At 40.0% G+C, this 14654-nt stretch overlaps 1 protein-coding gene across 1 annotated transcript; it reads right to left on the bottom strand.

Moving 5' to 3' along the window:
• Positions 1-11903: 11903 nt before the first annotated feature.
• Positions 11904-12676, bottom strand: LOC119253827 (adhesion G protein-coupled receptor E3-like). The gene is made up of 2 exons (XM_037521103.1): positions 12419-12676; positions 11904-12143 (listed from the first exon to the last, which is right to left on the bottom strand). The coding sequence occupies exons 1-2, from the start codon at positions 12674-12676 to the stop codon at positions 11904-11906; spliced, it is 498 nt and encodes a 165-aa protein (XP_037377000.1).
• Between the last annotated feature and the right edge of the window lie 1978 nt (positions 12677-14654).

Genomic DNA, 14654 nt, shown 5'->3' with positions numbered 1-14654 from the left:
CGCGGAAAAACATCGCGCTTGGCGGCGCACTTGAAAAGCAAATGCAGACCGGGATCCCCCGCTGCCAGGTTCCCCGCGCCTGCGACTAGGCTTGCGGGAGACACGCGGAGGCCCTCACGGGGGGTGAAAAGTCCCTCCCCTGAGTGAGCAGAACCAGAGCGACCAGGCACGGGAGCGGGGTGCAAAAGGCGCCATTCCCGCCCACTGAACTGGGCTACAGCCCCGCGTCCTGGACTGAGGGCTTTGAACTGAGACCCGGGGCACGAAATTTGGGGCGTGGGTTCTCCACGACGGTGGGGCACAAGGCAGACACAGCACCCCAAAGCTGTTGAGGTTACCCTACCATTCCCACTGTTCCCTGTCCCACGGGGTGGGGGGAGGTGAAAAACAGCCCCCCAAGGACAATAGGAGAGATCTCTGGCGCCACCTAGCGACCAGAAAAAAAAGTCACTAACACCCCATAGAACAGGAAATTTCTTAAGGACTGCTTGAAAAGGGCAGAGGCTTCTGGAGGACCCAGTGGCCACCCGGAAGTTAGCCCTGCCAGGCCCCTTCCGACCAGCAGTCTGAGCCCACAGAGGGAGCAGGCACCCACGTCCGGGCAGGACCGGGTGGCGCAGAAGAGTGTGCCTGAAACCGGAGGCGCAGGGACTGCATCCCGCTCCCGCCATTTTTAGAACAGGGACATTTCTCAGTAAAAACTGCCTAAAACCAGCAGAAAGCTGCCCCAGAAGCCAAGATGGCTCCTGGAGGAGCCAGAGGGGAGCGGAGAAGTTCACCAAGATGCCCACCCCCCAGTTAGCAACACAGTGTCCCAATGCATACGAACAATTAGAAAAACAGACAGTAGGGAGTAGAAGAACACACGCAACCTAACAATTCCTCAGGAAAGAAGCACACCAAAAAAGAAAAACCACTCCCCAGATTGCAACGACAGCAGCTTGGAAGAACTTCTGAGCCTTTCAAGAAAAGGAATTTAAAATTGCCATGATTAAAAAAGTGATAGATCAGAAGAAGCGAAATTGAGTCCCTAAAGAGGGAAAAACAATGGTCAGAAGAATGAAATTGAGTCCCTAAAGAGGGAAGTAAAAGAAATGCAGGAGATCAAAGAATTAATGGAGAACTAAAGAACTCTGGGAAAGCAATGAAAGCAGAATAGATGAATGGAAGAACGAATAAGTACTCTTGAAGACACAGAAATAAAAAGAAACAAACAGAAAGGGAAAGAGAAGTACGAAGGAAAAAGTATGAAGAAAGACTTCGGGAATTATCTGACTCCATGAGGAAAGGAAATATAAGAGTTATAGGAATTCCAGAAGGAGAGGAGAGAGATGTAGGAACAAGAGAAAAATTCCAGGAGAATAATTGAAGAGAACTTCCCAAATGCGAAGAAGGAGCTGAAAATTGATATACAAGAAGCAAGAAGACACCAAACTTCCACGACGGAAAGGAAAAACACAGCAAGACAACATAATAGTAAAGCTCCCAAGAATCCAGGACAAGAAAAAATATGAAGCTGACAAGAGGGAAGAAACAGATAACATTCAAAGAAAACCAATCAGGCTGACATCAGACTTCTCTGAAAGAACACTACGGCAAGGAGAGAGTGGAGGGACATAGTCAACAGACTCCCAGAAAAACAGATGCCAACCAAGAATACTCTATCCCGCAAGCTCTCTTCCCTCATGAAGAAAGAATATGGACCTCCCAGACAAAGATAAACTCCGGAATTTCATTATGACTAAACCCCATCCAAAAAATACTACAAAGGATCTAAAGCTAGAACCTCAGAGGGACGAATAACAACAAAGAAGACCAGAAAAAAAAAAAAGTTATTAAAAGAATAAATAAATAAAATCAAAGGAAAGCAAACACAATGGCAAATACAGATGCTAACATATCAATATTAACTCAATGTAATGGACTAAACTCTTCAATAAAAAGACACAGAGTGCAGCTTGGATTAGAACAAAACCCAACCTTTTTCTGTCCACCAGGAAACACATTTAGCTACAAAAGATAAAAAATAGGCTCCAAAGTCAAAGGATGGAAAACAATCCTACAACAAATGGGCCAAAAAAGAAAGCAGGAACAGCTATACTTATATCAGATAAAACAGACTTCAAACTCAAAATATAAAAGAGACCCCAATGGTCACTACATTATGATCAGGGGACAAACTTCAAGCAGAATAACACTCATTAACATATACTCACCAAACGAAAGCCACCAAAATAATCAGACAACTGTTGTCCTCTCTGAAAATAGACATCAGAAAACACATACGTAGTGGGAGACTTCAACACACCACTATCAACAATGGATAGATCAACAAGACAAAAATAAAGTAAAGAAACTAAAGCTCTAAATAAGGACCTAGAGCATTGGGCTTAACAGACATCTATAGAACACTAAACCCAAAAAAAACGGAGTACACATTTTTCTCAAGCGCACATGGATCATTCTCCAGGATCGATCACATTACTGGGGCAACAAGACAAACATCAACAGATACACCAAGATTGAAATCATACCAACCATCCTTCTCTGACCACGAAGGCATCAAACTAGAAATAAACCATAAAAAGAAGGCAAGGAACTTTCCTACCTCATGGAGATTAAAAACGACACTACTGGAAGACCACTGGACTAATGAGGAGATCAAAGAAGAAAATTAAAAAATTCTTTGAAATGGAATGACAAGGAGGACACCAATATCCTAAATGTATGGATGCAGCAAAAGCAGTAATAAGAGGGAAAATATATAGCAGTAGAAGCTCACATCAAAAAACAAGAAGAACTCAAAGAAACAACCTAATCTCGAAGCTCAAAGATCTAGAAAAAGAACAACAAAAAAAAACCAAAACCAGTAGAAGAAAAGAATAATAAAAACCAAAGCAGAAATAAATGAAATTGAAACAAAAAGCAATCCAAAGATCAATGAAACCAAGAGCTGGTTCTTTGAAAAAATCAATAAAATAGACAAACCCTAGCCAGGCTCACAAAGGAAAAAAGGGAGAAAGCACAAATACACAGGATCATAAATGAAAGAGGAGAAATCACAACGGACACAGCAGAAATCAAAAGAATAATCAGTAACTACTATGAACAGTTATATGAAACAGTTCAACATCTAGAGGAGATGGACAAATTCCTACAACTCTACAATCACCAAAGCTAGATAAAGAAGAAATAGAACACCTAAACAGACCAATTACAATAGCGAAATTGAATGGTAATCAAAAACCTCCCCAAAAACAAAAGTCCAGGACCTGATGGATTTACAATATGATTCTACCAAACATTCAGAGACGAATTAGTGCCTATCTTTCACAAATCTTCCAAAAAATGAGAAGGGGAAGGGACAATACCAAACACGTTCTATGAAGCCCAATATTATACTAATACCAAAGCCGAATAAAGACAACACAAAAAAGGAAAAACTACAGGCCAATCTCCCTAATACACTGATGCAAAAAATCCTCAATAAAATTTTAGCTATCAGAATCCAACAATGTATCCATAGATAATTCACCACGACCAAGTTGGATTCATTCCAGGGACACAAGGATGGTTTAACATCCGAAAATCAATCACGTTATCCAACACATCAACAAAAAGAAATATAAAAACCATATGATAATATCAATAGATGCTGAGAAAGCTTTCGACAAAGTTTGCAACACCCATTCATGATAAAAGCCCTTGAAATTCTTGGGATACAGGAACATACCTCACATCATAAAGGCCATCTATGACAAGCCAACAGCCAGTATCATTTCTCAATGGTGAAAAAGCTGAAAGCAATTCCATTAAGATCTGTAACAAGACAAGGATGTCCACTCTCACCACTGCTTTTCAATATAATACTGGAAGTCCTAGCCAGAGCAATAAGACAAGAGAAAGACATCCAAGGAATCCAAATAGAAAAGAAGAAGTCAAACTATCACTATGCAGATGATATGATAATATACATAGAGAACCCCAAAATCTCCACAGAAAAACTAATTCAACTCATCAATCAATTCAGTAAAGTGGCAGGATACAAAATCAACACGCAAAAGTCAGTAGCCTTCCTATACACAAACAACAAATTTGAAGAAGAAGAAATCAAAAAAACCACCCCTTTTATTATCGAAACAAAAAAAATCAATATTTGGGAATAAATCTAACAAAAGAGGTAAAGGACCTATACAAAGAAAACTATAAAACACTGTTAAAAGAAATAGAAGAAGACACAAAGAAATGGAAAGACATCCCCTGCTCATGGATTGGAAGAATAAACATTATTAAAATGGCCATCATACCAAAAGCAATATACAGATTCAATGCTATTCCAATCAAAATTTCAATGTCATTCTTCAAAAAGAAATAGAACAATTAATGATGAAAATTCATATGGAATCACCAAAAACCCCGAAAGCCAAAGCTCTACTGAAAAAAAAAGAAGGAAATGGAGGCATCACACTCCAGACTTCAAACTATACTACAAAGCCATAAATCATCAAAACTGCATGGTATTGGAACAAGAACAGACTACAGACCAATGGAATCGAATAGAAAATCCAGAAATAAACCCACAGAGTTATGGTCAACTAATCTTTTGACAAAGGATCAAAGACTATGCATTGGAGCAAAGAAATTTGTTCAATAAATGGTGCTGGACAACTGGGTCGCTACATGCAAAAGAGTGAAGCTTGACCACTACCTCACCACCATACACAAAAATCAACTCAAAATGGATTAAAGAACTAGACATAAGACCTGAAACCATAAAATATATAGAAGGAAATATAGCGAAACACTACGGATTTGCACATCAAAGACATCTTTACAGACACATCACCCAAAGCAGTGATAGTGAAGGCAAAGATAAACAGCTGGGACTACATCAAATTAAAGAGCTTCTGCACAGCAAAAGAGACATAACAAAAACAAAAGAGAAACCCCACAGACTGGGAGAACATTTTTGCACCCAACACTAATGATAAAGGACTGATCACAAAAATCTGCAAAGAGCTGATGAGACTCAACAACAAAAAAAAAAAAATATATCCAGTGAAAAAATGGGCAGAAGAGCTAAAAAGAAACTTCTCTGAAGAGGAAATGCAAATGGCCAACAGGCATATGAAAAAAATGTTCAAACATCACTTGTAATCAGGGAAATGCAAATCAAAACTACCATGAGATACCATCTTACACTAGTGAGAATGGCACATAATAAAAAAACTAGCAACAACAAATGTTGGCGAGGGTGTGGAGAAAAAGGAACTCTCCTGCACTGTTGGTGGGAGTGCAAACTGGTCCAACCACTATGGAGAGCTGTGTGGAGATTTCTGGACCTACTAAACATAGAGCTTCCATATGATCCAGCAATTCCACTCCTAGGTATTTACCCAAAGGACACAGAAAATTCCATTCCAAGAGCACCTGCACCCCTATGTTTATAGCAGGACTGTTTACAATAGCTAAGCTTTGAAACAACCCAAATGCCCAAAAATAGATGACTGGATCAAGAAGATGTGGTACATATATACCATGGAATATTACTCAGCTTTCAAAAAAGATAAACTCATGCAATTTGCAGCAACATGGATGGCGCTGGAAGGGATCATGCTCAGCGAAATAAGCCAAAAAGAAAAAGAAAATACTGGATGGTCTCACTCATAGCAGGAATCTAGAAAACTTAAATAAGGGACCAGGAAAATGAATATAAGAAAGTGAAAATCAAAATCAACAAAAAACTATGAACCAGAGACACTTTTTGGGGGGTGGGGGCAGGAGGGGAAGGATTGGGGTCAGAATGGGGCGTTTGCAATTGTATGGGGGAATATAAAAATAAAATTTATTATTTAAAAAAAATAAAAAAAATAAAAGCTATACCTATCATTCAAAAAAATTAAAAAAATAAAATAAAAAATAAAAAAAAAGGCTAGATTTTCTATTTTCATAAACCTCATAGTCCATTCAAATTACTAATGCGACCAAATCATGGCATGCAAAGTTGGAATAGATAATGATAAGCACATACACGAAAAAAGCATTAAATGTACACAGTGCTTGCTAGAGCAAAGGGTTGCTCAAGTCTTTTGGATTTGATGCCTCCTAGGATTTTTCCTGGAACAAGAACTGGAGTGAGGAGACTGATCTGAGGGTGGGGCTTGAAAGTGTAGATGGATTGTGGGATCACTCACAGAATTTTCTAAATGCTACATGGGAACATAAATGCTCTCTGTTCTTTTGTCTTAGGACTGCTGACAAAAGTTCAAATCGTGACATTCAATCAATGTCAATTATTTCTGTTGCTGACAGATACACAAGCTGGGACTGGAGATGAAAAGAACATTTTGGCTGGGTGCCAGCAGCACATAGCACTAAAATGAAACTGTCTGCCACAGAAGAAGTTACATCTGTTTTACTCTGGGTTCCCTCAGATAACCTTGAAAGGGAACATCAGGGAAAATTGAAGCACATGCTTTGTGCTCCTGGGACCTCATATGTCTATATGGTTGTCACCCCCTTTCCATCTTACCTTGTGTTCTGAATGGTGGACACATCACTGTTGAGGGAAGCGAGTCTATTTTTCAAAATCCAGAGTGCCACCAGGAAGAAAACTATATTGACCTTCAGGAAACCACAGAAATTTCATTGAATAAATTTCCAATCTGTTATCTCTGTCCTAGCTTGTTCAATATCAACTTCACACTAATTTTCAGATTTAGTAACAGTTTAATGTTTATAGTTTCAGGAGTATCCTTATAAAACCAAACCCATAACAAGCCAGGGACACATCTGGATTCTGTCACCCTCCCTTTTGCAATTCTGCTCTTCCCGTGACCCTCAGCTGAGCATTAAGGATGCTCTAACATCATTACTCACAGAGAAGATGGCACACACTGGTCCAAGAAGCCCCATACAAACCCATCTCTGTGTGGAGCCAGCAACTGTATGTGATGAGAGAAATAAAAACTGCATTGGAACTGAGGCTACTAGAGAGGAAGGAGAGTGGTGGGTGTAAAAGAGGCTGGTGGGGTCCAAAAGTCTATGGGTGCTTTTGTAATATGAAAGGAAGAGGAACACTGAATGAGGGTCATTCTCCCTGCCCCACTTACACGCAGTTGCCTGGAATACAAATCCAGTATGCCATGTGCAAGGCCTATATAAGGGGATGGGGGAATTAGTAAATGATACATAGAAAACCTAGAAATCAGGACTTTACTGATAAACAGTGAAAGAATTCATTCTTGCTACAACATCAGAGTAAAATTCAGGGGAGGCAGGATATTTCAGAACAGTTGAAAATACACCAAAAAGAATGGAAGCAAGGGCAAACTGACATGTCCAAAAAGGACACCTGAAGAGAGCACAGCTGGTGCGTGTAAACAAGAATTTAACTGAATGCTGTGGCTAAGGGTGGCAGAATCTGGAGGAGTCATTTCCTGAAAAGAGGACGGAGGACCTTAGAGAAGTGCTATCATTTGAAAACAAAAACGTGTTTATGGAAAATAAAATAAAACAATTTTTAAATATATTTTATTTTATATAATTCTCACATCATTTTTCATTTTTGCACAATGTGTGCATTTTCATCTTGGTTATATTCCCCATACAATTCCCACCTCCCTTTTTTGACCCTAATCCCTCAACTCCTCCACCCACCCCCATAGTGTGTCTCTGGTTTATAGTTGCTTGTTGATTTTGATTTTTTTTTATCATGATTAGTCTTTTTCCTGGTCCCTTATTTAGGTTTTCGAAATTCCTGCTATGAGTGAGACCATCCAGTATTTTTCTTTTTCTTTCTGGCTTATTTCTCTGATTATGACCCCTTCCAACTCCATCCATGTTGCTGCAAATTGCATGAGTTTATGTTTTTTTGATTGCCTCAGTAATATTCCATTGTGTATATGTACCACATCTTCTTGATCCAGCCATCTATTTTTGGGCATTTGTGTTGTTTCCATAGCTTAGCTATTGTAAATAGTGCTGCTATAAACATAGGGGTGCAGGTGCCCTTTTGAATTAGTTTTCTGTGGTCCTTTGGGTAAATACCTAGGAGTGGAATTGCTGGATCATATGGAAGCTCTATCTTTAGTAGGTTGAGAAATCTCCATACACTTTCCATAGTGGTTGGACCAGTTTGCACTCCACGCTCCCACCAGCAGTGCAGGTGGGAGCCAACATTTGTAACATCCTCGCCAACATTTGTAAAAACATCTATTTTAAAACTCAAATTCACCCAAGCCCAAGAACAAACTAAAAATAATCCATCCAAAAGAGACTTCTGAACTTTGATAAGACTGAGAAGTATGTGATTTTTAACTTGAAGCTGTTTTCATTCCTTCTCTCCACAGTCTAGTATACAGCAGCCACATGTTCACCACTTTGTAGGCAACAGAGAGATATGACTACTTTTGGAGCGCTATTCAAAGCATCATCACCAATAGAGCAGTCAGTATTTTTTCTCACCCATTAGTTCCCTGGGGGTCTTCATTCTCAAAATTTGGAGGCTATTTGGTTTATTTTTTGTGCCTCAGGGACAAAAGATACCATTACCCCTAGAACATTACCAAATAATAGAATACTACAATCACATCACCAGACACCAAAGACTGTCATCAAGTAGGATCAACAGAAACTTGTGCAGGATTTTTTCTAAATACTGGAAAACTAAAGGACAGTAAGGACTTTTGAAAACTCTGTAATGTTCCCAGAAACCTAAGATTGAACAAGACTGTGTCATGCTCAGGAAAGGCCTGGAGGAAGAAAGCAGGTCTCTTATCTCTGGCTGACCTTGAGGTTTTGTGCAACCAAGATATGAGAGCTCACACTGTTAGGCAAACTGCTTGAAGATTAAAGGGGTGTCTTCTCACATGATATCTTATAAAAGAGGGCAAAGAAATTGCAAGGTATTAAGGCAGTCTTCTGAACAAATGTTGAATGGTTTCTACATTGTACTGAATGGGGTGTGACCACTAGAAATCAAGATTAGAAATAAAAACAAGACTTTTAAAAATCTAACAGAGCACTCAAAGCCACAGACTGCAGGCAATCATCAATCTCCAGAACTAGTTTAGAAAGTCACTAAACAAACAACAAACTAGTGACAATGAACTACAACATTTATCTAAAACACCCAATTTTAGAGAATCTACCCACACCATGGCAGAATAGAGATGCTAGGATCATCCTCTCCCTTAAAAACAACCATACACAAATATTTGCTCAAAGACAGTTTCAGAAGTTCCCTAACAGAAACTCAGAGTTTCCCTTGGAGAACCTCCTGGTGGTTTACTGTGGGGAAAGAGAAAGAGATAAAGTGAGGAGGAGTAAAACCAGGAAAGTAGATACGCCAGACAGAACTGGCTATGGATCAATCCATGGCCCTATAGGGCATTAGAGAAAATTTCCCTAAGGGATTTCTCAGAATAGTAATATAGTCACACATGGGCACCAAGTCAGCTTGGAACACTGGGAACTCCACAATCAGCACAAGTAAAGTAAAGCTCACCCCACCGTCTCCCAGGAGTAAGATCAGAGTCACCAGCATCGTAGGCTCAACAGCAGAAAGGACTGGTGAGAGAGAACTCACCAGCCTTGGAAAGTATCCCAGTAGGCACATAGAGCTTTCCCCCCAGGTACCTGGGAAGTGGGGCAGCAGCAGTGGAGGTGGCCATCACCTCTGGCCATAGCTGGGAGTGGGGCACACATGATACCTAGTCACCTCCTGTCTGCCAGACCTAACTGACCCAGAGCAACAGCCTTATGGACCAGCATGAGAAACTCAACTAGCACAGAATAGGATCCAAAGCAGAAAGAAGCAGCAGAGAGAGGGAAAAAAATGATAAATTCTGACATCATCAAAACCAAAATCTACTTTTGCCTTAAAGGGCATTATGAGATGCCATCTTACACCTTTGAGAATGGCAATATTAAAAAACAAACTAGCTACAACAAATGTTGGCGAGGATGCGAAGAAAAGGGAACTCTCCTGCACTGCTGGCATGAGTGCAAAATGGTCCAACCACTATGGAAAGCTGTGTGGAGATTCCTCAACCTGGTGAAGATGGAGTTTCCATGTGATCCAGCAAATGAAAAATGATATAAAAAATATATGAAATAAAAAAAAACTTAAAAAAGGGCCTTATCAAGAAAGTGAAAAGATATTGAAACAAAATATGAAAATCATATATTGATATTTTTCTAATAGAATATATTAACACTTACAATAGATCAATAAAAAGAAAATCCAACTTAAAAATGGGCAAAAGATTTAAACAGGTATTTCTCCAAGGGAGATAAGCAAATAGTCAATAAGCACATGAAAAAATGCCCAACAGCATTAGTCATTAGGGGAATAAAAATCTGACCCACAATAATTATCACTTCACATGCATCATGGCCAAAGTAAAAAATGTAGAAAATAATTGTTAGTGAGATAGAGAAGTGGTGGCACAAGGGGATAAGCACAGCACTATGAAGCTGTCAGCAGCCTCTGCAGCACGAGTTCCATCCATGGCTGCCCAGGGAGCGGCCCACATGGCCCAGCGGACCTGTCCTGACTCACCTGCTGCTCCCCTCAGCAGTGTATTTCAGTCAGTCTGCTGTTCTGTTCCCCACTCTGTCTCTGGTGAATCCTCTCACCCTTGCCCCCACACCTCTGGCCTGCCCTAGTTTTTGTATGCCTAAATAAATAAATCTTTTTTAAAAAAGATACAGAGAAGTTGAAACCTCATTATATTGTTGGTGGGATGTGAAGTTTGAGACACTGGAAAACAAGTGGTGGTTTGTCAGAATGCTAAACACAGATTTGCCACTTGTAGACACATACCCAAGACAAATGCAAACATATTCCACATAAAAACATGCATGTATATTAGCATTACTCACAATATCAAAACAATATCAACTGCTGAACGTGGTATATGTATATAATGGAATATTATTTGCAGAACAACACTACCAGCAACAACAAGAAAAGAGGTCATGATATTTGCTCCAACAGGATGAACCTTGAAAACATCATGCTAAGTCAAAGAATTCAGTCCCAAAAGACCACATATATGATTCATGAATGCAAAATAGCCAAAAGATAGAGCCATAGGATAGAAAGCAGATTCATGTTTACTGAGAATGGGACATGAAAGTTACCGTCTATCAAATTTCTTTTGAGGATTTGAAACTGTTCTAAAATTGCATTGCCCTGATGGCTACACACCACTCTGATTACTCTAAAAACCACTGATATGTATACAATTAAAGGGTGAAGTTAGTGGTCTGTAAGATACATTTCAATGAAGAAGTATAAACATTAAACCTAGTATTAAATGCTGAAATAAGAGAATGGAAGCTCTGAAACTTGACTCCATGAATTTAAGTCCTCACTCTGCCAGCTACATGTGTGCACCTTAAGACATTTTCTTGAAAAGATTGTGCCTTGGGTTACTCATCTGTATAATAGGGTAAACAATAGTATCTACTTCATATTTTAATGTGAGGATTGAGTCAACTACTATAAAAATGGTTAGAAAATGCCTGACACTATGTTGGCACCTTGTAAATCTTAACTGTGACAATAATCATTGTTTTGATTACTCAAATCGGTTCTATTTTTCCAAGAGAAAACTAGAACATCCTACAGGATAACGATTAGTATAGGTTAGATTTTTTTAATGAAATCCTGAACACTCCTTTTGATTTCATCTTTTTGCTATTTCAAGGACACAGATTTAAATATATTCTCCTTATCTTATAATGCAATAATTAAATGCAAAATAAATGATCGTTAAAGAGTATTAATTAGTGTTGCTCTCCACATTATTTTCTTAGGCATTAATCAACATTCGACATTGGTTCCATGATGGCCATGATCACATGAAGAAAGTAATGAAGGTGGGATTTTGCATTTACCGGGCAGGTGTTCCATAAAGATCAGGCCTGGCTGCTGCGGAAATGGCCACATCACAGCCGGGACTCCATAGCCCACAGGGAACATAAATTTCTTGATGAACCTGGTTGACACTAGCATAGTTGACCACCATCAGATTGCGTGCAGTGAGGAAGAGGTGCAGGCCCTCCAGCAGCATCCAGGTGAAGGAGGCCAGGTAGAGATAGTGTAAGGCACCTGCGATGACAGCACACAAGACCTGGGAAGAGAAGGGTATCACCAGAAGGGATCATCACGGTAGAATGTGGCCGCAGGACCTCTCCTGCACACTGCCACTGGAGACAACTCTGATGTAGGATTGTCAAGAGATAGGGGTGTCTTCTACTTGCACTTGTCAATGTGAAATTGACCATTCACCCCAACAAGCTTCCCCAGGGCCCACGACCCTCTTATTTAAATGCCCATTACAACATTGCTCCATGAGTTCAGCATTCCCTGGGAAAGGGCTGGGAAGCCTCTGGGCACTGTCACTACCTTGATTTCAGTTCTCTCAATGGTTGTGAGGAAGAGCAGGTGGGCAAAGAAGAGGCAGAGTGAGAGCTGCAGGTGGAGGGAGGTGCTGGTGTTCTGGATGGGTTTGCACAGCAGGAAAGTGAGGGCCGCCAGGAAGAGGCAGAGCAGAGAGAGGCTCAGTCCCACGTAGGTGATCACAACCAGCACAGGATCTTCCTCCTGGATGCAGCAGAGATGACAGTCACCTCCTTGCTCTTGTGGCAATGACCTTCCCACCATTTTTATTTTCATTTTCAGGCACAAAGCTCCATTTCAATTGATGCTCGCCTCTATTCCATGAGGCTGTGATGGAGTCTGTTCCTGGAGACTCCATGTCCGAAATCCAATTCCCCACTCCAACTCCACTCACCTCAACACAGCAACACTGTTCCTTGTGGGTTTCTAATCCTTACACATTTAGAACTTGATTCTTGACTAAAGAGGGAAAACACTATGCTTCATGATGGAGGTAACTTAAAATTCAAATTTCCCTCTTATTGCAAGTAACCTTCTTTTAATTATTGTTTATTTTATTTAAGTATCATCATTTTAAATCCTTGGTAGTGTTTTGACAGTACAGGATGTTCCCCCCTCGGGTAGTCACTGTAACCTCCCACAATGGAAGCACCTTCAGTCCTCCACAGAGTGCACTGTGTTCTCTCCCTCCTCACCCCACCTCTCCTTGTAGATAATTAAATCCATGAGAAGAATTAAAAAATAGCAATTCCATTTAAACCTAACCAGAATAACTGGTGAGAAGGAGGGGGGAAGTAGAGAGAAGTGGTGTGAAATATAAAGGAAATGGATGTAAAATATTCAAAACTTGTTCATCTGGGTAAATGGCAATTAGGCATCATTTGCACTGTTTTAAATTTGTAGCATTTCTGTAGATTGAAATTGTTCCTAATAAAATGCTGAAAAATAATTAACAATCCCCCTATGTATTCTTTATGCACACTAAATTTTGAAAAATTTTGCTATAATCACAAAAAAAACTAATTTTCTTAATATAGAAGGAACTCACATAAATCCATAAGAAATACAACATAACCAATAAAAAATGACTGAAATGGAGAAAGACTTTTGAGGATTAGGTTAGCTTGTATTATAGGTGGAATTCTTTTTAATATTTTCTTTTGCTTTTTTTAAGATTTATTTATTTATACAAGAACTAGGGTACAGACCAGAGGTGTGGGAGGGTGAGAAAATTTACCAGAGACAGAGCCGGGAGCAGAACAGGCAGACGACAAAAATGCTGCTGAAGGGAGCAGCGGGCGAGACAGGAGAGGTCTACTGCACCATGTGGGTATCTCCCTGGCCAGTCGGGAATCAAACCCACGCTGCAAGGCTGCTGACAGCTTCACACCGCTGCGCTCAACCCGCTGTACCACCAGGGAGGCCCTGCAGGTGGAATCCTTACTAGACCAAAGATATGCTTCCAGATGCAATTCAAAGTCAACCCATCCCAAATCTCTTAGAGCAATTGAGAAGAAAAAAATGGTCTTAGAAAATAATAGTCTATTTATGTAATGTAAATTTCCTGCCTCTACATTTTTTAGAACCAGAGTCACTCTTAAAAAAACCTAATTTCAGGAGCAGTTTCTTACCTGAATGAGCAAATGAAGAGAAAAGCTATTTTAAAATTAAATCAACAAAAATTCTCAGTGTCTTCACAAATATTGGAAAAATAACTACTATTTCTTATTTTTTTTTTTTTTTTTTTTTTTTTTTTTATAGAGGCATGCTTTATTTATTTGTTTGCTGGTTTGTTTGTTTTGTTTTGTTTATACATGCACTGGGTACAGTCAGAAGCGCGGGAGGTGAGAGAATTCACCAGAGCCAGAGCGGGGAGCAGAGCAGGCAGAAGGACCGAAGTACACTGCTGAGGGGAGCACGCGGGCGGCAGGAGAGGTCTGCACGCCATGTGGGACCCTCCTCTGGTGGCCGGGGAGCAGCCGGGGATCGAACCGCCGCCGCAGGAGGCCGCGGGCAGCTTCGCACCCAGCGCTCAACCGCTGCGCCACCGGGGAGGCCCAATAACTACTATTTCTTAAAACTAGTAGAGGTGGCTGAAATTTTAAATGAAAACCAAAAGATCTCTGTCTCCGTACATATTGTTTTAGTTTACTTTCGAAAGGTACAGTAGAATTAATTCACATGTAATTGTTTATAGATGTCCTTATATATATTCTAAACTCAAGAATGTAATAGAGAAAGG

The sequence above is a fragment of the Talpa occidentalis genome, unplaced genomic scaffold (assembly GCF_014898055.3).
Source record: "Talpa occidentalis isolate TD23 unplaced genomic scaffold, MPIMG_talOcc4v2.1 talOcc4.2038, whole genome shotgun sequence".
NCBI classification, from domain to species: domain Eukaryota; kingdom Metazoa; phylum Chordata; class Mammalia; order Eulipotyphla; family Talpidae; genus Talpa; species Talpa occidentalis.
Note: the sequence above shows the minus strand (reverse complement) of the source record. Positions and strands in the feature narration are given on the sequence as shown.